At 43.8% G+C, this 24,421-nt stretch overlaps 1 protein-coding gene across 2 annotated transcripts in view; it reads right to left on the reverse strand.

Annotated features, from left to right (window-relative positions):
* Nucleotides 1-2,194: 2,194 nt before the first annotated feature.
* Nucleotides 2,195-24,421, reverse strand: part of epha4l (eph receptor A4, like) — a 61,415-nt gene continuing 39,188 nt past the window's right edge. Inside the window, exons 6-18 of one of the 2 annotated variants that reach the window (XM_031741549.2) lie at nt 22,031-22,155; nt 21,767-21,926; nt 19,915-20,026; nt 17,599-17,654; nt 17,029-17,142; nt 16,324-16,509; nt 12,894-12,955; nt 12,219-12,428; nt 11,959-12,108; nt 11,387-11,583; nt 9,019-9,177; nt 6,187-7,459; nt 2,195-3,896 (exon numbers count right to left, since the gene is read on the reverse strand). In XM_031741549.2, the coding sequence (XP_031597409.1) occupies nt 7,345-7,459; nt 9,019-9,177; nt 11,387-11,583; nt 11,959-12,108; nt 12,219-12,428; nt 12,894-12,955; nt 16,324-16,509; nt 17,029-17,142; nt 17,599-17,654; nt 19,915-20,026; nt 21,767-21,926; nt 22,031-22,155 (1,646 nt within the window). In that variant the 3' untranslated portion in view covers nt 2,195-3,896; nt 6,187-7,344. Of the gene's footprint in view, nt 3,897-6,186; nt 7,460-9,018; nt 9,178-11,386; nt 11,584-11,958; nt 12,109-12,218; nt 12,429-12,893; nt 12,956-16,323; nt 16,510-17,028; nt 17,143-17,598; nt 17,658-19,914; nt 20,027-21,766; nt 21,927-22,030; nt 22,156-24,421 lie in introns of both variants that reach the window. The other variant, XM_031741548.2, reaches the window with a different exon arrangement.

The following is a 24,421-nucleotide window of genomic DNA, read 5'->3' on the forward strand; positions in this document are numbered from 1 at the left end:
TACTAAAAAAGTGCTTTAGACTGAAAGCCATACCCAGTGCTTTGCACACTTCAACTACCTCACACCCACGGCCAACACAGAATTGCCACTTGCATGCTTGTTTTGAACTGTGGGAGGAAACTGGAGTACCCAGAGGAAACCCACGGTAACAGTCACAGAAAGGTTGCAATCCATACAGAACCTTGTTATAGTGATAACCACTGCACCACCATTGCACCATCATACCAAGTCTGTTAACCAGGGAGCCCTCTGATGCCACGCCCCTGGATGTTACCCCTGAAACAATGTTTCTTGGGAATAATAGATGTATAGATGTCCCTGGTGAAAGATTGTTAATTCATGTTCTTATTCACTAAAAGAAACATTGTTTTCTGCACTGACACTGGGAGTAAAAGATGAAAATTCCAACCAACAAGCCTGTGAAACCCACATTACAAGTAATCTTTAGAGATTTGTTAGAGATGGAAAGCTTCTCATTATTTGGTAGATAAAGTCAACAGTGACCCAAATATCGGATTGTCTTTTTTCCCCCCAACATCTGTGTTTTATTTCTACCCATAAAAAGGGCTACATGCTAAAGTACCTGGGAGACCTCTTTTTCAGCATCTCCCTGAGAAACTGGCCCTAAAAGAGAATCTTTACTGACAGAGGTGTTGGATTGCACTGATTTTGTTAAGAGGAAGGCAGCACTCCAGCTGAATAATGGCCATTACCTGAACTTTTAACTGACTTTGGTTAGCCAACTCCAGCAGTCGGCCAAGTATTTCTGCACTCCCAGTGTCTCAGTTACTCAGTTTCTTCTGCTCCGTTCTCCTTTTTTCTTTCAATTAGGGCTGCATCAAGAAGTTTTCTTAGTTTTACTTCCTGCCTTTTGGGGGTTTGGGTTTTTTTTTTTTTTAGCTTCACACCTTCTTGATTTTAGTTAAGCTGATTTATCACTTTGATCCAGACCGAAATTTGCCAACAATGTTAGATGTTAGACAACAATGTTAGACATTCACGCTCCCCTGATGGTGAATCTTAAAGTAAACCTTTTATGCCTTTCCTTGTTTTCTGACATATACTGTTATAATGGTAGATACAAAACCAAAGTTTTGTACATAAAAGGAATCTTTTTGGGGTAAAATCTCAGGTTTCTAACTGCTCTGAAAGCTTGTTTTTCTCTTCTCTACTCATTGACGTCAACATGAAGGAATATCCTAATATGGTCATCTCAGGCATATACCTCTGACTTCGAGCACAGAAGCCTGACAACTGTTTTACAACTTGCCATGAAATTTGCTACAGATATTCAGGTTCCCTTGTGGATTTCTCAAAATAACTTTCAGTGAAATAGTTTGACATCTCCATGGATCCACTGGCCTAGAATTTTGTACAGGTCTCCGTTTCCCAGAAAAGAATCTACTGTCAATTCCCATGACATAGATAAACCTGACTTTCTCTTAACATGCAAAAAATATTCCCAGTGTTTAAATGCATGCTTTACACATGCAAAATCAAAAAGGAAAAAAAGAATTCTGAGCTTCAGGGAAAATTTATCAACCCAAGTCTGACTAATCTTCTTTCGTGTTCCCCCTTTAAGCTTGCCAACAATCTCCAAAGGAGGCATACTTTCCCCCTTTGAGGCCGATAACCATCTCCCACTGCAAACTTCAGGGCTTTAATGTACGCATGCCTTGCACTGGTGATGGCTCAAGGAACGTGTAAAACGCCATTTGGCTCGACGTTCACACAAGCTCCGTTTCTGAAACTGTACCCACCACCACCCTCAACCCTTATCAAAGACTGAGGACAATCAGTGGTTTATCGCTGCTGGAAATGAGTGCAGGAAGCAGATGTTGTTCTGATTAAACACACATACACACACACATTAATAGACATACTGTATGCCAAGTGAGCAGCCCCTGCTGCTGCCTCTGGGCCCGAGAGGAGTTGTCCAGAGTCATGATATCTGCTGAGCGTGTGCTGAAGAGCGAACAAACTGCCAACAGACGAGCCACAGCTAAGAATCTGCTTGATGTGCTACCTTGGCCCGTTCCTTCAGTTACATAAGCCATCTATTACACGCAATCATGTAATGCGGTGCTCCGTGTGTGATAGCTAGGTTATCAGCTCTCCTTTACAGGCATAATAGCTCCAACAACAGATGAAGGGAACGCCACGTACGTGGACACATAAATGAGAGGCACAACGATCATCATGTACTTTCTACTTTAATAAGAATGCACTTTGGCACCCCATTATTTTTCTTCACTTTAGGCTATTATTTTACAAACTAGATATAAAAGGACATAAATAAATGACATAAGTTACATGTACCTAGAGTTCATTGACCAAAACAAAAACAAAGCAAAAGAAAAAAAACTGAAAAAAAATCATGACCATGCCCCCCCTCCCTCCCTCCCAAAAACAAGTACAAAAAAAGATTGAGAGAATGTTAGATCTACATGGCTAGATCATATGGCATCGGAAGGCATACAATGACAAACATTAACTCTTGCTTTTTGTTGTTGATTTTTTTTTTTGTTGGTTTTTTTCTTTTTAAATCATCTGACATTTAAGTAAAGGAAAAAAGTATTTTACAGTACATTCTAGTTTCCTTCTCTTTCCCAGCATGTCTTGCATATTTCCAAACAGGTCCTTTTGTCCACAGATAACCCCAACATCCGAAAACACACTGCTTAGAAAAAAAAAAAAAAAAAAGGAAACAGTAGAGCTGTATTAAGGATGGAGGCGTTTCTTTTGTATTACATGAAGCATCACTTACGAGTTCAAAACATTCACATAAGTATAGTTTAAAGAGATAAATGAGCAAAATATAGTCCATCATTAAACCTGTAACTGTATGGTGTGGTCTGAATATAAAAAAAAAAAGCAACAACAAAATAAAAAAAACAAAACAAAAAAACATCAACAGTTCTCCCTCCTTAGACACCATATTCCTCACGTCACTTGCTTCTTTAAAGGTGTGTCATTTAGAATCTGTCCTCCCCTCCCACCCCACATCCACGTGGAGAAGACGGTGCCAACGTTTCCTCCTCGACTCGTCACGGACTCGCAGTAGTCTGAGCTCCAGATTGATGCGATTGTACGCACCGGGAGACCGTTAGTCACGTGCAGCTCTGTAGTCTCCATGTGTCCATTCACAAGCCGTCGTCGCTGCCGGAGCAGGAATGGGTCGGATTCCATGAAAGTTGTTTTAACAAATGCTGTTGCTGAGTAGAGTTTGCACAACATGACCGACACACCTTACAATGTTTTTCCTTTTTTTTTTTCTTTTTAGACAACACAAAAAAGCAAAAAAAAAGAAGTCTTTTTTGTGTTTTTTTTTAATATCAAAAACTATACAACTCTGTTATCTCCTCCTCCTGCACAGTGGCATGAAAACAGACACATTTACTGATAGTACTTCAAAGACGTTGCCACTCACAGAGACGCACACACCCACGTGCACACTCGTCATCGCATTCGCTCAAATAAAACTCTTGTTACTTTACATGCAAACAGAATGAAACAATAATTAAACCAAAAAATCACAAAATAAAACCAAACTTTCAGGAAAAAATAATAATCATCATCATCATCAGCCAGAGAGGGGCTTCTCCATTATTTTACATTCTTCCTTTGTTCTCTTTTTGATGCTGTTAAATTCATTCAGAGTAATTCCAGCGCTGGGCCGGACGGATGGACGGCCATGAGTTTGTCAAGTTGACATGTTGTGACGGACAGCGGACGTCCCAGACGCTCGAGGGGGGATACATTTGTCATCTCTGTGTCGGTGAGGAGTGGAAGGGTAGCCAGGAGGAGGAAGACAAAGAAGGAACAGCGGGGAAGAAATCCAGTTGTGGCGAGGGAGCGAGCGAGGACGGGATCCTGTTTGTGATGGACGGCAGCAGCTGGGGAGAAGAGAGGAAAAAAAAAAAAGGAGGAGGAGGGGGAATGAGAGGCTGCATCAGTCACGGTGGTTTAGAACATAAACAATTTCTGCTTGGCATCCAGTTCTGACCAACAACCCTGCTCTCCGGCTCCAGCTCCATGGAACATTCGACTCATCTGCTAAACAAAAACCGAGCGCCAAAGCCAGAGCGTCCAGAGTCTGCGAGCTGCCGGCCTGAGGGGGCGAAATATGGATTTCCAGGCAAGAAGTGTACGAACTTCTGCGTGCCACATGTTACTCTGCGCGCACAATATATGAAACATGCCCTCAACTTATTGGCGCACGTCAAGAACTCAACGATTTAATTCCTTTGTAAAGTTGTCAACATTTCACAGGCAAGAAGTGATTGATCGTTTACCATTAACCACAATTTCAAAAAGATCTTTTTTTATTTTTTTTAACGGGCTTTAATAACAACTGATAGACGCTGATATAATAAGAAACACTTATAATTTAAAACAACTGCCTGTGTAACAAAACACGTATATAGTGACACGTATACAGTAACAAAACCAGAAATACACTTCTGGTGTGTTGCTAAGACAAAATGAGCAATGCGACTGCACCGGCTTGAGCTTTGGCTAATCCTGCATAGACAAAAATTCAAAAATTAATTAAAACACAGCGAGAATTAACGAAACGTTCCAACACTCGACTTTTAATAACAGGGTTTTTGAGAGAATGCTGGTGAGGGTTCTGCTGCTCACTTGTTTGCAAGGAGTCACCACAGCAGATAAATCAGATGTTTACACCAGATTCCCTTCCTGACTCAACCCTCCCAGGGATCCTTGTCTCCTCACAATCTCAAACTGGGGATCTTTTGCATGTTAAAACTGATCGATTTGCCTCAAGTATGAAAACACTCCTAACTGAGCCAATCTGACAACTGAAACATTCTCTACAAAGATATTTATTACATGTCTCTTTATTGAAATTATTGTAGGGCAGGGGTGGGCAATTCCAGGCCCCGAGGGCCGGTGTCCCTGCAGGTTTTAGATCTCACCTTGGGTCAACACACCTGAATCACATGATTAGTTCGTTACCAGGCCTCTGGAGAACATCAGGACATGTTGAGGAGATAATTTAGCCATTTAAATCAGCTGTGTTGGTTCAAGGACACATGTAAAACCTGCAGGGACACCGGCCCTCGGTGCCCACCCCTGTTGTAGGGTCTTTGCCTCACAATACAAAGTGTCTTGAGGTGATACATAAATAGAACTGAATTGAGTTGAATGTATACTTAAATAACACTGAGAAGTTTAGGATTTCCATAATAGTGCACAGAGCGTTAGATAGTTGGGCTTTTTCAGAAAGTAGGGACTTTTTACTCCACTCGAGCAGTTATATTCCAGTTTATATTAACACCGCCTACATGTAAACATTCATTTTCTAGATCTGGTTCATCTTACTTTCCACTGTGTTAACAACCTTCCATCACAGAACCAGACGGGGGTTTGCATCTGGGGGTTTAACTGGCACTATACCTACATAAAATATGAACAATTACTTTTGGCATCTAGTTTCTCTCTTGTCAATGAGGATAGTCAGCTGTTTCACATCCATACTGCTTTACAAGTACTAAAGTGGTAGCTGTGTCCAATAAATCAGTGTTGAATAAATGAAACTAAGCCTTGAACTGTGTAAGCTTAACCTTCGCTTTATTACCTTGTGGGCAAGTGCTAATTTATGCGCATAAATTATGACGCTCAAATTATTTAAAAAAAAAAGTCTGGCCAAGGGTTAACCAACAAGAGAGCAGTACGTAGCATCTGATATGCCAAAATTAATTAAGACCCTGTATTAGGACCCTCTGGTACCATGACAACGTGCTGGTGTGTTGGCTCAGAAGAAAGTTAACACCCCAGAGCGCCTCTCTTCGCTCTTGGAAAGTGCCTTGGAGCTCTGCTGGGCTCTGTCAGGCTCAATGGGAGTCAGCCGCTGATAAATTTTTCTCATTAATATGCCAGAGGCATCAGGCCCGCAGACTGATCACAGACCAGTGGCTATTGATCCGCTCTTGCTGCCTGAGGTGGAGCAACCTGCTTGTTAATTAACACCGCTTCTAGAGCTGAGGGGCCAGTGATAGGGGGATCTAATGACTCTCACAGGCACTCTGTGGTTATATTAGAAGCACACTTCGATAATAAAGGGAGCTTTAATCCAATGTCTATATTTTCTTTTCTTTAATAGAGTTGTTTCTTTGCAAAGTTTTGGTAACAGAATGAAAACAAAAGACTGTCAACTCTCACCTTGATCCTCCATCGTTTTCTTTTTCTTTGTTTGAATATTTCTTGATGCTGATGATTCTTTCTGCATCCCTGTTGCCCCCCGTGTCCGATAACGTCTTGGCAAATTTCTTCATCTCACATTCCGCTTATAAAAAACAACTCATGTGGTCCAAACGGGCGTCCGTCAAAAGTGGTGTGGAAGAGTTGGTTGGTCCTGCAGTAGTGATGGGGATGGGACTTCGATCCGCATGGGGAGATGGATGGGAGAATCCAAACTGTGTTTATCGAAGATGTAGGAGGGTGGGATTTTTTTTTTTTTTTTGACTGTTTGTTTTTGTTTTTGTTTTTGTTTTTTTGGGAAGACAGGGGAGTGGGAAGGCTCCTCTGGAAGATCAAAGACATTCTCAGAAATGTCCTGAGGGCAACATAATACAGCGTTGTGGGAGAAAAAAACAGGCCAGAACAGAGCAAAAAACAAAAAAAACGCAACACAAATAGCTCCTTAAAATAAGCCCTCCCTGCACAGCCATCTTGACCCCACCCCCCCCAAGAATCTAACCCCCAGCCTGTCAGAGATTCACTGTTTATATCTGACGGCTAGGATTGTCCATTTTTTCTGGAAGATATCAAACAGTTCCAGCTGAGAGAGAGAACAATGGTGGCCGGGGCAGCCTCTGAGTCCCACAGAAACAATTCATGTACAATAAACACAGTCACAGAAAATCAAAAAAAAAATGCTCTGTGGATTATTCCAGAGAGAAAGTTCCAGAAATAACACTCTCTGCAAAAGGAGGAAGAAAAGGTATGATCCCCCTCCCCCGCTTTTCATTCCAGACCATTAAAGGCACTCCAGATTGGCCTCTCGGAAGCACTTTTCCAGCCGTCCCCTCCATCTATCCATAAATGCTGCAGACAGAAGTGTCCCATTCTCCAAAAACAACTAAAAGGGCAAGGTAAAGGTATGATTTTTGAAAAAAAGTGCGATTTGCAACACTTTTTCTCTTCTTCATCAATGTCTTCTTTTCTTTTAGATCCAATTTAAAGTGCATGGATGAGGTAAACTATTTCTTCATAGTTGATTTGTCTCTTTTTTTTTAATATTTAATCTTTTTTGTTATTTGTTTTTTTTTCATAAGAAACAAAGTCGTTTTGCTTCCTTTTTTCTTTGTTTTAATCTTCTCAGACGGGAACCATTCTGCCTTGCATCTGTTGCATTTGGGATAGCATTCCCTGGACGCTGGTCAGGATCTTGTTCTGGTGCGCTGCGGAGGAGATGCCGATGCGCGCCATGTCCCTGAAAAGGATTGGGAGAAGAGGCCTTTTAGGACCGAGGACAACAATAACACGCACACGGAGGCCTGATCCACATGATGAATTTTACAGCCTACCAGTGGAAACTGGTCTGACAGTTTAACTGCTGTATAAGGAATTTCACTTGCCAACACGGCAACTCTAATCGTGTAATCTTAGCAGAAGAAAAATGTGGATATTATAAAGAAGTGACAAATTTAACTCATGTTTTCCTTTCTAAATGTGTCACAGAATACCTTAATAAGGGGATAAGAAAAACTGTGTGCTAAAAATGAAGCAGAGACACTGGGGAAACCGCTTAACTTGACTAAAAACCTAAGCAGAGGGAAACAGCCAAAAACATGCTCCAATTATTTGAGGTAACTAGCTTAGCATAACTTAGCTTATCCTTGACATCTGAAGCAAAGTTAAGTCGCTAGCAGTGTGCTCACATTATTTGAGGTGACTGGATTAGATTAATTTAGTTTATTTTAGTTCATATATAACTGAAGCAGAGGAAACATAGTAGCTAAATTCCTTGAATTATTTTAGAAAACTAGCTTAGCTTATCTTAGCGTAAATTCTTAAAGCAGAGTTTGCCAGAATTATTTCAGGGAATCAGCTTATTTTTGCCTGATGTAAAACCAAGTGTTTGTGTATGAATACAATATGTTTCTAAGCTGTTACATTTGGACACAGCAGGTTGGCTGTTTTTTATTTGTTTTCACGTCTTATGCTCAACTTAGCTTTATAAGCTTAGCTTTATGAAGGTGTTTTAATTTGTTTCTCTTTGAAAATGTTTAATGAGAAAATCTGATTTCACTGTTTTGCTATAAAATAATAGATAAACACAGGTGTTACTAATAATGTCTCCTAAGATCTCTAGTAAATAGGATCCCAGTGTCACGAGTTCCCACAGCCAGTTGGCAATTGTTGTTATCCCCAACAGCTTTGTAACGCTACCCTAAAACCTCTTCGCAGTTGTTTTGGTTGTGAGGATATTCCTGCGGTCATGGGTAGTTTGTGTGGAAATCAACAACTTGCCTGCAAATTCTCACCAACTACTTGCAAACTGGTCGGCAAACTGACACAAACTGAAAGAGGAGACCATTCACCTTAAAAGTAGATGTTTCATCTTTTTAAACAACTTTAACTTACTCTGTTTCCGATTTGCGTTGCACTTTTTCAGGTTTTTCTACTGCTCTGTGGTAGATTAGTGGGTGTTTGCAAACAAGTCACCATCTGCCATGGAAACTAAGAGCGACCTGTGACCCACCAGTAACCAAAACAATCACAAGGAGGTGGTGCAGCACCCTCTTTGTAAATTCGTAGTTTGAAACATCTGATTTTTTTTTAATGGTTTGTGTGAGCTATTATAAACTGAATAATAGTATAACTGTCAAGTTATCTGTAAAGTAAAAAGATGATTCATAAAATTGCCTACTTTTACAAAAACCTTCCTATTTCGCTGCTTGGTATTTCCTTTAGTTTCTATTTCATTCTTCTTGTCCTTCAAAATCACTTGGAGCATGGTAAAAGTATGATTTTGGACAAAGTGCTTACTCTTGCGTCATGTGGACCACGGCCTCTGGAGTTGTGTAGCCGGCGGCCGTGAAGTTGTCGCAGTATCTCTCCATGCCGATGGCCTGCAGCCAGTCCTCCACTGTGCCCACAGCCGCGGACACCTCGGGACTCCCTGGCTCAAGCAGGGTGGTAGTGGGCCTGTAATAGGTGGAGAAAAGTGGCGAGGTTATTTCATGAAATCAAACATCTCGTTGTGTTTAAAGCTGTTGCACTTCAATCCAGCTCATAGCCAAAATCCTGGGTGTATGCAGCTGTTTGCATGTAGACGATAAAGTCAGTTGTTTAAGTGCTTTTGACTTGAAGCATAATCATCTCCATCTTTGATTACCTCCGATTCACCTCAACTGTAGCAATGGCCACACTGCGGGAGTTATTCCATAATTCTTAACTATGCTTCTGTGCCGTAGTGTCAAAAATGTGTGACAATTACAAGCTGTAAAAAGCACCGAGCTACACTTCTCCCTAGCTTGTCCTCCCTGATTGAACCAGCAAATGTGTCAGCTTAGCAATTTTGTATTTTTTGGTGTCCCTATTTTGTAGGCTGCACCCAAAAACTGAGCCAAGTCAAACACAGCTCCTCCTCTGGTGTCACCGATACAGTTAGTTAATCCTTATTTCACGGAAAACACACAACCTGGACACACTTCGGTGAATTTTACAGTGTGCTTGGAGTCCCTCTTCACATTCAGATATTCATCAGCATATTTTTCCTCCTTCTTTTTTCCCTGCCTTTCTCCCTTTCTGTGGCAGCAGCCGTGAAACATTTACACGAGGCCGGTGAGTCTGAGTCACACTCGTCCCGCTTGGGTGAGTCTTGCGCTCTCGGCCTCTTTATCGTTCTCTCCTTTTTAAAAAGGATGTCGAGTAGAGCTGTGAGAACTGGATGTCAGGCTCTTTATTAAGTCGTCACTTCTAAGTAGGTGGAAAAGATTATGCGCAGGGATACCTTCCCACACACACACACACACACACACACACACACTCTTCTTTCCTTTTTGTAACCGTAGAGCTGCAGTTATAGGATTCAGCTCTGCTAATTACTCTACACAGACTCCACGCTTGCACTCGCTGTATCCTATTAGGAGTGTGCGTCTGTGTGCGATCGCGCAACCCACTCGCGTGCGCTTGCACACTCGTTAAACTCAAACAGACTCCCGTCGGCCTGCGTCGAGTCTGTAAACACACAAAGGTCATCCTTAACACGTTTGGCTGCTCAAGAGTAATGGTGTCGGAGATGTAGGGTCGTGTTTGTTTTTAACTCTGTGTAACGTTGTAATTCCTCCCCCTGTTAGAGCGCCTAGATTCCTGTGTGTAAAGCACCATTAAAGCTAGTTTGCAGAGAAAGCCATTATGGAGGTTGTTTGTGTTGTAAAGAGCCACACGGTGCTGGCAGATAATGTTTAATGGTGAATGTAAATAGCGGTGACAGAGTGGGACGCTGTGTGTGTGCATGTCAGTACGTTGGTGTGGCTTCTCAAATACTATGTGTTATGGAAATTTTGATGCTCTCATACAGAACTGTATGTAGACGAGACGCAGATGATGAAGAGTATAAAATACAGATGCATTAATTATGAATGTCAACGTGATATCGAGGTTGACAGGTGAATGCACGTGTTACAGCAGGCAGTCACCTCACTCTCGGACTCTGCTCTCACACAGAGCATCCTAACTTGTCTCAGGCCCACTCTCAAAATACGTCTCTCATTTTCCTGCAGCTGGCCGGTCCTCGAGAACCATCATAGAGCCCAAACAGAAAATAACCCATTGAAGTATCCACACAGTATTTGTATTACTTTTATACAATTTGCTGTACTTTGCAAATGTGGCAGTGGATGTGTGACTAGCACATTTCCAGGCTGTTTAATTAAATTAAATGGGAAATTCCTACAACACAATTGCCAATTTATTTTAAATTAAGTGTAATAAACCTATATAATTGTCATATTCCCTGATAATGTTAATTAGCTCATTCAGTGGATTCCAGAGCAATCTTACCTTAACAGCCATGAGGCAGCAAGCTGATTATTAATAATTAATTCCTATTACGCAATCAGAGCAATCTTAGAAGTCTGACAAAGAAAACTGTTTTAGTTGCTTATTATTTTATTTTATTTTCACTCTCCTGCTTTCATGCATATGGACTGATACTGTTTAAGCCAGAGACTGTGTGACCAATATTGGGACTGCTCATTGCTAAGATTAAAATATCCTCTGAAAACACACTCATCCCTAAAATCAACCATCACCTTATGATATTTCCTGTCATTGTTCATTTTCCAAAGCACAAACAGAACTGAAACCTCTTCCTCTTTTCAGCCCCTTGCGTCATTCTCCTCCGTCTCACCTGACGGTGGTCTCTCCCCCGGTCCTCTTCAGGGTATTGGGGTTGCGGATCAGTTTGTCCAACATGTTGACTATTTGCCCAAACTTTGGCCGGTCGGCCCTCTCTCTCTGCCAGCAGTCTAGCATGAGTTGGTGGAGTGCCACAGGGCAGTCCATGGGCGGGGGCAGCCGATAGCCCTCATCAATGGCCTTGATCACCTGGATAGCAGATAAATGTGGCTGTAAGACTTTATGACTGAGCAGAAGTGTTATAAAAACTTCAGGCAGTTTGATTACTTTGTCATTTTTATAACTTTTTTCTTAATTACTGTACTTTACGCACCTACACAATACATTATCTTTTTTTTCTTTTTCATAATTAGTGGAACCACACATGTGAGCTCACTGTGCAATAAGGAAGAGGAACACTCTGCTGGTGTTTCATCACAGCTGCAGGTAATTGTATAACTACGTTAAAATGATGAAGCATTCTTATAAAGTTGTTTGACATTACCCAGCCTTAATATCTCACACTAATTCACCCTGTGCATTATTCATGACTATCTGCATATGATTACGTTGCTTCTGACTTACATCTTGGTTGCTCATGTCCCAGTATGGCCGCTCGCCGTATGACATCACCTCCCACATGACGATGCCGTAGCTCCACACGTCACTGGCCGAGGTGAACTTCCTATAAGCGATGGCCTCTGGGGCCGTCCAGCGGATGGGGATCTTTCCTCCCTGTAATTGAAAGCTGGGCTGATTAATGAAAGCCGACAAGTGAGGGTACAGACAGCCCGCTGACTCAGTCAGACAGATGCTCGCCAACACACAAACACGCTTGCACTCACCCTGGTAGTGTATGCGGCCTCGGGGTCGTCCTCCAGGACTCGGGACATGCCGAAGTCGGACACCTTGCACACCAGGTTGCTGTTAACCAGGATGTTGCGAGCGGCCAGGTCACGGTGGACGTAGCTCATGTCTGACAGGTACTTCATGCCAGAAGCGATGCCACGCAGAATGCCAACCAGCTGGATGACAGTGAACCGACCGTCGTTCTTCTGTGGAGAAAAAGAAATCATCCTTATTACTGTTAAATGTCCACACTGTGACTAAAACCTCTGCTAAGTAAATACAGGGACACTTCTGAAGGGTCACTCCTAATAGCTCATAGGGTATAGTGATAAGTAATAGTCTTAAGGTTTAACTTTATAGCGTAAAGATCCGTAAGATTAGAAAAGACCTATAAAAAGTCCACTCCATTTCACATCTCCCTTTAACTAGCACTGTGCTGGTTAAGATGTATAGTGGACCTGTAGTGCTGTGAACCTGAGAAACACAAAGTTTCACCTGTTCCAACCTCATTGTAAGTGAGCTGATAAATGGGAAGGACAAAGTGCGAATGTTTGTGAACCGACACTTGTAAATTTGGTGGATGACTTTACAGAGATAAGATGGGATCAGCGTCGATGCACAAACACGCATGAACACATGTGTGTGTGTGGAGACAGAAACGCATGACTGACCCTCAGGAACGCATCCAGGGATCCATTTTCCATGTACTCTGTGATAATCATCACCGGTTTACCTAGAAAGAGAGAGAGAGAGAGTGGAAAGGAGAGTGAGAGAAGGAAAGGCAGATGATTATAGAAGTAAACGACGCACATCACAGCTCAACGCAGCAGGAGGGGGTTCTCCAGGGAAAATGCATGTGTGTATGTGTCTGTGAGGCCATCCATCTCTGTCCCATAGTGATTTAATTAGCTGTGTGTTACCGTTGCCCTTACGTTCCCATTCTTTCCCTTAACGTGCAAAGGCATCTCCACTGAAACAAAACACCACACACACACACACACACACACACACACACACACACACACACACACACACACACACACACAGACACACACACACCATCTTGTGTTTATGCAAATATGATCTGACTCTGGGCGTATTATCCAAAGTCTCATCACAGTCACCCACCCAGAATCCCCCTAACTCGCTATTTCTGTCACTCACTGTCCCTTTGCCCTCTTTCTCCTCTGCCAACTTTCGACGCATCTGTCACTCTCCTGCTAGCTCATCTCTGTTGCTCTCTTTTTTCCCCCACTCCTCCCTCGCTCATTCCCTCTCCTCGTTTTTATCCTCCGTGAACCCTGCCAATCCTCTCTGGCCTTTTTTCACCCCATCCCTCTCCGTCTCTCTTGGGGGAGCGTCTGCGTCTTTATCTGAGCCGGGGCAGGCGGCAGGGAGGGTGGACATTCCCTGGTGGGTCTCTGTCTGTCTGTCTTTGTCTCTTAGGACGGAGGGAGGGAGGGGCATATCAGAGGAGAAGAGAGATAAAAAAGGGAAAGGAAGGGCGACCCGTTTGTTTTTGTCCCAAAACTGCAGCAAGCTGGTGCCTAACCAGCCACGGCAACAACACATGCTGAAAAGTGCTGCCACACATTCGCCTCCTAGAACAGCATCGCTCTTTGTGTTCCATTTTGAGTGGCACAGTTAAGGTGGACTTAAAAGCTTACAGCCTTATAGAAAACTGCTGACTTAAAGCCTCCGCCTTAAGGGGAGCTTGTATGAAGCCTCTCGAGTGCTCCAGCAGAATGCCGAGAGCTGCCGAAGCCCGCTGAGAAGGTGAAGTTCCTCTGCTCTGCTGCGGGTCTCTGGCCGTGCCAAGAGGCCGTCAGTCACTGCCTTACCCGCTGCGTGATTGGCACTCCATTAATTACGGGGCACTCCAGCAATGCCCTAAAAAGAGGAAGTTCGGCTAAAGTTGTGTGAGAGCAGAGGGGGCCGTCTTTGTCAGCCATCTTTGTTCCCTTTGTTGCGTGCCTCTGCCCCAGGGCCGCTGGTGATTGACAGCTCTGCAATCAAGTCTGAGCAGAGTCTGACCTGCGACCTTAAACTCTCGCCTTCCCAGCCCCGCCCTCTTCCTTCCAGTCCATTTGCATGCTAATTCCTTGTTTACTGAATACGCCCAGCCGCCTTTGGCAATGAACTCTGGGCGAGAAACCCACCAGTGGGCCGATTATCACCTGCCAACAAAACAGGGAGATGGCAGAGGGGGAAAAAAACGCGTCGGGGGGACAATATTGGGGGAACGTTGGGCAAATGTCCTCCGGAGGCCCTGGCGTTCGCAGCAAACAAAGATCTGGGTTTTAAAAGCGGACCTTTTTTAAAAAAAATCAGCATGCTCTTACTTCATGTAAATCACCCATTAAGCACATCACGTCTGATTTCAAGCTTTAATGGATGCTCGATTTTTAATTACACACCAACGCGATAGAAACATTAAATATAGCCTTCAAGATGGTGGACCACAGCCAGCAAGTCTTCAGCGAGAGATTTTTGCACATTTATGTATTTTAGTCCCTATTTGGAGTTCCTCCATAATTAATAAGCCTTAATTGGCTCTGTTGGACATGCCAGCAAACTGAGGCCAGATTGAGAATTCCTTTTAACTTGATTGTAATGGAGAGTGGGGCGCAATTCAAATAATGGATTTTTAATAGATTCCACTGACACACTCAAGTGTGAAGGACTAATTTGCCCAAACCTCGTGTCAAGCTCTCAAAAGTAAGAGTGGAAGGAGGTGGAGTGGGAGTTTTCCGACGCCCTTCTTGCGTTTGGTTCGCCGTCCTTTCACGCCAGCTCTCTTGTCACCGCCGCGTTGCTCATTCCTCCCCCCCGTTTTTTTGTTTTCAGCCTCCGGTTGAGTAGCTCGAGCACCCTCTGCTTTCCCTCTCTCTGCGTCGCCCTGTCTTTCCTCTCATCCATCAGCTCCTAACTGTCCGGCATCTCTATTTGCACCTTCCCTGGCAGCAGCTCGTCTCTGGTTTCTCTTCCTTCCTCCATCTGTCCATCTGTCCGCCTTTTTTCTCTGTCGTTCTCGCGCCGCCGCTGCGAGGTCTGAGAGGTCATTCCCCGCCGTGTGAGGTGTGATAGGTGATAAGCAATTCTGCCTGTGCTGCTGTTCACTTTCAGCCCCGGCTGGGCTGCATGTTTGTGTGTGGGTATATATATACATATATAAGTGTGTGTGTGTAAAAGCGGTGTATACTACAGTGAGAATGGCAGTTTTATCTAGCACAGATAGAGCTGAGCAGTATCACGACACATTAAGGCACTTCATCCATCCAACCCCAGCAGAGGCTACATGGTAACACTCAGGCACACATGCATGCAATCAAAGGTACCGGATGTTGGCATGTGCTGACAAGACACCCACACACACAGCGCACACCCACACCCACACACACACATACCTATAGCCGAACAAATAACATCAGGGGAAGGTGTAAAAGAGGGGGAGAAACGGAGAGAGCGCCGAGGGCAGGAGGAGGGAGATTTGGCCAGTGTTTTGTGGCCATGCAGCAGCAGATAGAGGAGGGATAGGGTATCACTCCCTAACCCCAAACACATTTACAGCTGACACCATGATTAATGAGTCTGGTGCCGTGCTACAGGGCCTGTTCCTGGGCCCATTAGACTCCCCCACCCACCCCTCTCCCAACTGCCCAGCCACCTCTACAACCACCTCCCCCTCCACGGCAATGCTGGACCCCTTCCATCTGGACAGAAACCCACCTGGGGATAAGCCAGGATGGGACGTCCGGACGTTGCTCAAAAATATGCATTTATCTGAGAATATTGTGAAATCTTTGTAAAATGTCTGCACAGAAGCATTAAGATACGCACCACTGCGCAGGCGTGCGAGTAAAAACAGGCTTGTCCCTACGCTCACCTTTCTCCAAAGTCACCCAGAACTGCAGTTTGTGATGATTTATTGTTACATTTTTCGAGGGAGACAGCAGAAATGACTGCCCTTTTAGAATATAATAGTAATTGTATGTGTGTGAGCTAAGCATTATTGCAATTTCCTAGAGCAATTTCACCTGCGCAAAACACTTCCCTCCCCTCATTTGAAACACATTCTGTAAAAATGAAACCTTGACATACATTTGGTGACCACGCCCTCCAGGTGAATGATGTTGGGGTGGTCGAACTGGCCCATGATGCTGGCCTCAGACAGGAAGTCCCTCCTCTGCTTGTCCGTATAGCCGGCCTTCAGAGTCTTTATGGCCACACAGATCTCCCTCTTGCCGGGCATCTTTAGGCGTCCACTGCAGACCTCTCCAAATTCCCCTGAAACAACAGCAACAACAACAAAAAAACCCCACAGATGAAAATGTGAAGCACTGATACACGAGCACTCTGATCCACAGACTATAAATCAAATCAAAAAGAGTGTGTGCCTACACGTCTGTTTGTGTGTGTGTGTGTCTGTAGGTTAGAAAGGTTCCACTTTAAACATTGATCAGGGTCTCTAATCCTTTACTCCCCCTCCTCCCTTCACCCACTGGAGCAGAGAGAGGGGGAAATGGATATTGATTCTTTCTCTTTATTATTTTGTCATTGGATGACTTTTCTCTGGCCCAAGGAATAGCATGGACAACATATTTAGCCATTGTTGATTTTTTTTTTAACTTGTTGACCTCTCTAGAGCCAGAAGCCACATGTTAAAGTCCGGGAAAACAATGGATTTTAATCTCAAAGAGGCCACAAATCACAGAGAAAGGTGTGTTTGTATGAAACAAATGCAAAATATCATCTTTTTCCAATCAGTTTTCATGCATGTAATGTAAGAAAAAAAATTTTCCTCACCAATACCAATCACTTTCTCAATCTTGATACAGGAGGCATCAATCTCTTTGGCGAACTCACGGACAGCCTGGTTGGGGTCCTCATAGGTAAAGGGGTCAACATATATTCTCACTCCTGGGTAAAGAAGTTTGCAAAAAAGGGAAGCAAAGAAAGAAGGAAGTTAAAAAAAAGCGAAGGTTAATTTATTCCGACTACTACTCTCCATCTGTTCTTTATTTCCATCGTGCTGCAGGCTACGCTGCCTTCCTCTATGGATCCTCTCCTCCTCCTCTCCATACCTCGCTTCACACACTGACTCCAGCGCTTTTCATGTCACTATGGCTGCCTCCGATGAAGATGGAGCTCATTAACTTGAAATTTTTGTGGCACACAAATAACAATGCTGATGACTTGATAATGAGGCGTTTGGAGCATGTTGGGTTGCAAGTACATTAACTTCAAAACAGTTTGTTTTTCCTCCCATTTTATGGGCTTCATTTGTGGTTTAGAGCCCATGCACACGAGCATACCTGACAGCAATAATGTTTTACAATTATAAGGTCTGTAGGTGGAGTGTTAACTATGAGTTACCTTGATGTAAGTGCTTCTCTTCATCAGAGTCCTGCTTGGCTTTGCTGTATTTACTCCTTCTAGGGGGCAAAAAAAGCAGAATGGTCACTCATGGCAGGGAATCAATCTTCAGATCTCATAAAGTTAGAACACAATTATATCTTATATATAAGATGAGATATGGATATTCCTTTTTTAATATAATTAAACAATGCTCATCACAAAGATTTTAATTGTCTGTGGGTTCTCAATCATCCAGTTCATGTGTCTTTTTCCCCAAGTCCACTTGCCTTCTTTTTTCAAGCTCTCAAGAAAGATCATTTAAAATATCATGTTATGATAAAACCTTTAAAAATAGTTAAAACCTTTTGCAAGCTCATTTTCTTGCCTACACGTGGCACATGTATGTCTGTAAAGTAAATATTTTGCCCCCAGTTGGCTGGAAAAAGGGGCGTGTGTGTGTTTTATTGGCTGCCCCTCACCAGGCTTCCTCAAACAAAAGATGTTACATTTTAGCTCTTCCTCCATATTTCAGGGAAATTCATCTATAGCTCTCAGAATAAATCTATGCAGCCACCATGAACATGTGTCCCCATTAAAGGAAGGGTTCCAGATGACTAGTTACTAAAGAAATCCTCGTGAGGTGACGTAATGACATCAGATTAGCACAGGAGTAGGACAAAAACAATGCTGGAAACCAAACCCTAATCTTTAGGTACATATTGCACACGTGGACTACTTTTTTCATTTGCTGACCCTGTTACCTGAGATTTTGACCATGCTTAAAGGTGATAATCCACAACTGTAGAAGTAAATATAGCAAAAATATGTACAGATACCCTTTAAGACTGTGTAATAATACAGTCTTAATTACAAAAGATAATTACAGTTCTGAGTTGTTTTTATGCAAAAACTAAATGATTACTTCATAAAATACATATCAATGCAACAATAATGGTAATAATCCAAATAAATAATATAAAACTTTGGTTTAGATGTTTGCTGATAACAGTTTTACTTTGATATATTTTTTGCATCAAACTCAAGTGAGAAATCTTCCAACATCGAAGCTTTCTGAAGGGCACCGAGCGTATAATAACAACATGGAGCAGAGAAGCTGGACGAATATAAAAGCTATAAATCAATTCTAGAGAAGATGCACTTAAATCCCTGCGAATCCCTCAGGCTGCCTAACACCTGTGCTTATATTGACGTGTTAAGGTCAGTGGTGGAAATGACCAGATGTGCGAGACATTGTCCTCTTCTACGGCTGTGTAATGATGGTAAACGGCTACGTGATTACAGTCCCTCCCCACAATCACAGGATGAACGCGGCAGCACAATGACAGTGGCCGTCACATGCATATAAAAAAGCCTGAGACAACCACCTGCTTGGCTGCAGAGAGAGGCAATCACATGGAAAAGAGAGCACACACACACACACACACACACACACACACACACACAGTCAACAGCCCCCTTCACTCCCTATCATTCACAGCACCAATACACACATGCAAACAGTGATTTGGTCAATTCAAGAATCAACACACAAGCCATTGACACCCCCCTCCCTCCACTGCCACACCACACACACACAAAACTTTATTTTTTTTCCACAGGATGTATGCACTCGCACCCCTAACACATATGGAAGCGCACACAAACACACACATGCAGAGAGTGCGTGTGGTTTTACACCCTGAGGTGAGGCAGCCCCATCTGCATGTAATCCCATCTGTGTGACGGTGCTTTGTCCTGCTCGCTGGTTAACACCCTGAGATTGGGTCACTGCAAATCCACCTGATGCCTCTCTGTCTCGTCCTCGCTCTATTCTATCTCCCACTTTTTCCCGCTTATCTCATTGTCCACCCTCCCGTCGCTCTCCCTCTCGCTCTCTCATTCTTGTCGTGGCGGTCAGCAAGGTGCAGCAGGAGAAAATAACTAGCGGGCAGGATTACAGCCACTAGCTGAGAGATAGTGGGAGAGGGACGGGGTGGAGTGGAGGCGGGTGGGACTATGCGAAGGGAGCGGGCTGGATGCAGAGGACAGGGAGCGAGGGGTCGCTGATTGCATCTCTTCAGCTGTCGGAGCTGTCAATCACATCTCCGGTGTGGCGAGTCATCACTCATCCGACGTGAGCGAGTTGCACTAGCTGTCTGGGAGTGTTAGTGTGTGTGTATGTGTGTGCTCTTTTGAGTGACTTCCATTTCCTGACAGCTACTTTTCCCGGCACTAAGTAAGACATCCCTCATCTGTGTGCCGAGAAAGAGAGATAGACAGAAAGCAGAAGGGACAGAGTTAGATGGAAGGGCGGGGGCGGGTGGTGAAGCTCACCGTCGGCTGATGACGAAAGCACTGATGAGGATGATGAGGAGAACCACGCTGCCCACCACTGACACCAGCAACACCGTGGAGTTGGCCCCGTCGCCGATAATGGGAGCTGGGACTATTGGAGAGAGGAGAGAAAAAAGGTTGGAGAGAAACAACAAAAAAAGAGCAAAGTCAAAGTAACTCGATACCCCTCATCCCTCCACCTCCTCCTGTCCCCACGCAGTGTTTGCTCGCCCTCCCTCCATTTTACTATTCTGATCATAAAGTCCACTGTTTCGCATGCTTCATTGGGAGACAATGACAGCCCATTAGGATGTGTGCTTGACCGTGTCATTATCATGCGCTGCTGTCTCTATCTGCATTACAAAAGGGACACCTGGGCTTCTAGTGGATCTCTCTAGCCCTCTGTGTCATCAGTAACGGGAAACATTATGTGGAAATATATTCACTGGACCAAAAGCTGAATGCTAAGAAAATACAGAAAGCTGAGATTAGATAATAGGCCACATATTATTATTGGAGTGATGGTGCTGTTTACCACTACTTACAAGCTACTCGGGTGAATAACAACTGTTTTGTGTGTCACCCGTTGGGCACACAGACCATCATCTTAGAGGCCAAGTCCACCATAAACAGAAGCTCTAGCAGGTGGACGGCTGGTTTATGTACCGTGCTGTTAGACTGGAGAGATTACTACTCAGTTATTTATCGTCACAAAGTATGTATGATATGTATTGTTATAGATGTGCCCAACTCGTGCCCCTTTCACCACCACAAATGCAGTCTGATGCCAAATTTTTGCTTCAGTGAGAAATCTGCGTCGTTACTGGAGATTGGAGACCCCTCTTAACCCTGCACCAAAACCTTCCACGCCAATGAGAGTTGTTGCAGGCAGGTTTCGTGTAGTTGCATGTCAGGTTACGTAGAACGTTGTGGCCTCAGGGTTAAGAGGGGTTCCTGGTTATGCAGATTTCCAGTTGAAGCACAAGTCAGGCATTAGTCAGTAGGAAACACTGGATGGAGAAAAGTTTATCTCTTTTTGTTTTGCTTTGTAAAATTCTTCCTGAAAAAACAGACTTTCATTTACATCTTGCACAGTTTTCCTCATTCATTTCCCCTCAAAGGAGCTTTATAAGGTCATGTTATTCCACTCTGTCTTATAGAATTTGATTTATTTTGTAACAGCTTTTCCCAAGTTTTTTTTTTTTTGTCGCTACTCAGTATCAAATGGAAATCTTTGGAAACTGTGGGATCTCCACTAGAATTTCAAATAAACTTCTCGGGGTCTGAACAAGTTTTGGCTGCACTCTGTATCACTGTAGTAAGTAACTCACTAGTGGGTTAGTGAGGTTTGAGAGGCTAATCTGAAATTGTGATCAGAGTCCACCTACACAGGCGCTGTTGCTGCAGTTATCACAGGGTTTGTGTGCCTTAGACTCTGGCAGAGAAATGAATACATTTATTTTGGCTTGAAACTGATTCAATTAAAGAGTTCTGGCGAGCAGTGAGAAGTATCTAGCAGCAGCTTCTGACTGAAAACGCCACAAATGGTGCCATTCTTCAAAGCTTCATACAGTTTAAACGTCAGCTGGCACGTCTACTGAGGCTGATACTCAGACGTGAATAATGGAAGATATTCAAGTTGCCAGTCAGGTGCCGGAGGACAATATCATTTATCTTTTATAGACAACAGCAATTTTGATTAATGACTCTCCAATGAAAGAGACAAACTCGTAAGAGATGCTATCATTGTAGGAATTTTTCAGAAACTGCCGTGGCGGAGCTGGAATCAGGCGTCTCCCGGCTCTGCAGGGAGAAGAAGACGAAGATGAACAGGCAGTGTGACTTAACTCACCCGAGTTTGTCATGAACTCAAACGGGCCGCTGAATTCTCCGTAGCCGGCCGCTGTGCGAGCCCGCACATGGAAAACATAGGAGGTGAGGGGGGTGAGGCCCTTGATGTCGGTGCTCCTTGATGAGGTTTTTATGATGCGGTAGCTTCTTTCATTCTGGTCCTACAGCGGGACAGGGGGAAAAAAAGAACACAATACAACTTATTCAGAGGCTGCTTTTGCTTTGACGGTTCAGCAGAAACGAAATCTCTCGCACCGTCCCTCACCTTCTCATAGTACTTGACCTCATACTCCAGGATGACCCCGTTGGCTTTTTCCGGTGGCTGCCAGGCCAGGGAAATGGTGTGTCTTGTGATATCCTTGGCCTGAATGGAAGTCACTGGAGAGGGAGCTGGTGAGACGATCAAAGAAAGAGGAAACAGAAGAGAAAAAAAATGTTTAGCTGTTGTTTTCACCCTTGGAGACATTGAGTCTGTTCTGTCCCACACTTTCTCCTGCTCCTGCTGAGAAAGTCAAACAAGCCACGAGGCAATCGCTTCCACTTCTCTTTGAACTTGGCTCTCATTCAGAATCAGGGGTCTTGCGAAACCGTGCGGCCACACAGCTGATTTGACAGAAGGAGCGTGAACTAAATGTCGGCGTCTATAAAACCGATACAAGCTCTCCCGTGACACAAGCGTCTAGGCACTTTTCTCAACCACAAAGTATATGAATAACATCAAATGGGCTCGACACCTTTGCATTTTTTTTTGTCTTTAAGAGAGCAAATCAATTGGTTTTCATTAAAGCTCCAGAGAGTGATCTTATCTCGAGCCTTTTCTGCAGCAGCTGATAATGAGGCCATATTTCAAGCAGCCGTGCTATCTGTGTTCAGACGCCTTTAACACGTGAAGGTTAAAGCACAGATAATGGCTTACGCTCGCCCCCTCCCTCCAAGTGTGTCGCCGCTGCACAAATCAAACCTCTATCTCCGGGGAGTGTGACAACACGTAAATTGGGTCATACACGCTCGCGACTTTACGAAGAGAAAATCCATAGGTGTAGGAGAGATAGGGTTGTAAACAGAGGAACAACTCGTGTAAGGACTGAGTTTTGGGAGATATGGCAGTGCAGTCATGAGCTGATAGAATAAAGCTCCACAGATAAACACAGACAAAAAGACCAAAATAAAGAGATTTATCATCAGCAAAGTTCCTGTAAAGTAGAGGGAAAAAATGCAAATACTTTGTGATATTTGTGTCAGTTAAAATGCTTGATTTTGGTTTTGGCCCCTGATTGCAAAAGCCAAAAGTCACATATTCTGATAGCACGGCGTTGGGGTTAGGACTCAGGGCACCGAGACCACAGAGGGTTAAATAATTCTCCCAACAACCTCGCCCACAGAGCCAGAACAAAAGCACTACATAGACAAACATTCCCACTAACGCCCAGGTAACACAGTGTTTTTTATGGCATCTGCTCTTACGACTCCACACGGAGCAGATCTTTGACCTCTGCCCCTCGCTGATTACTGTAACCTTACTCGTTCCAGACCATCTGCCTTTTAAAAAATTACAGTGGGGATGATTAATGAGGGGTTCACAGTCCACCGATTATGATTGGATTATCTATGACATTATATACATTCTCATCACTTTGACCGGGGGCTCCAGGGAGCCTAGCCCACAAGCTAATGCTAACAAAACCCCGCTTTTAGCTGGGGGATTGAGTTCAAACGGGCCTGGAATTCAAGCACCAGCCAAGGGATTGAGTTTCATTGGGGTGAAGAAGCGACAGGGGGAGATGGGGAGGGGGGGTTGAGGCAGAGGGCTTGCGACTGGTGGGGGTCGACTGAGATGGAGAGGGATGGGATTGCAGACATCTCTTAGTAAATAGATTAACCCAAGGTTGTGTCATCCTGTTGGCCTAATGTGTTGCGTCTCCCTTAAACAATTACACGGCGGCCATTTGTAGCCCTCCGATCAATCTTAGCCGGCAGCAAGAGCCAATTTGAAGGCCCTCCTGGGGCCGACTGAGGATGCTCTGACTCCGAAAGGAAAACCCCCGAGGAGGTCACGGGCCTTCATTCCTTGGAGGTAATCCACACATCCATCTTCCCCTACGAAGATGACAGATATGGCGATTTAATCGTGTTCTGCTGCTCCTGTTGCGTTTTTATTTTCCTCTCGACTAATGTGAGGATAAAGATGACAGATTTTCTGAGTGATCCCTTCTAATGGACATCACCAGGCAGCTCGGCTCAGATGCAGAAGAAGTGATCCATTTAGGTCTCTTTAAAAAACAAAAAAACAAAAAACAACTGGTAAAATAAAAAACAAAACAAAACTGTGCACAAATGCGTGCAGACAAATCGTGCACAGCTAAACTTGAGATCCTAAAATTGAAACATTCACCTGAGGCACAGCATGCTAGACTTGCTGGCACCTCTGTAGATGAATTTAAATATGTGGGACAGATCTGTAATTTCTTACCGCCCCCCTCTGAACGCGTGGGCTAAACACGCCGGTGGAATAATAAGTGTTAGACGCAATGAATATTCAGATCTTATTTCAGAATTGTGCTCTCTCAGAAAAAAACTGCTTTGCAACACACACAGACACACACACACAGACATACACATCCCGGCAACACAAAGGAACTCATTATACAAACAGAAA

This window comes from Oreochromis aureus, linkage group 14 (assembly GCF_013358895.1).
Source record: "Oreochromis aureus strain Israel breed Guangdong linkage group 14, ZZ_aureus, whole genome shotgun sequence".
Taxonomy (NCBI): Eukaryota; Metazoa; Chordata; class Actinopteri; order Cichliformes; family Cichlidae; genus Oreochromis; species Oreochromis aureus.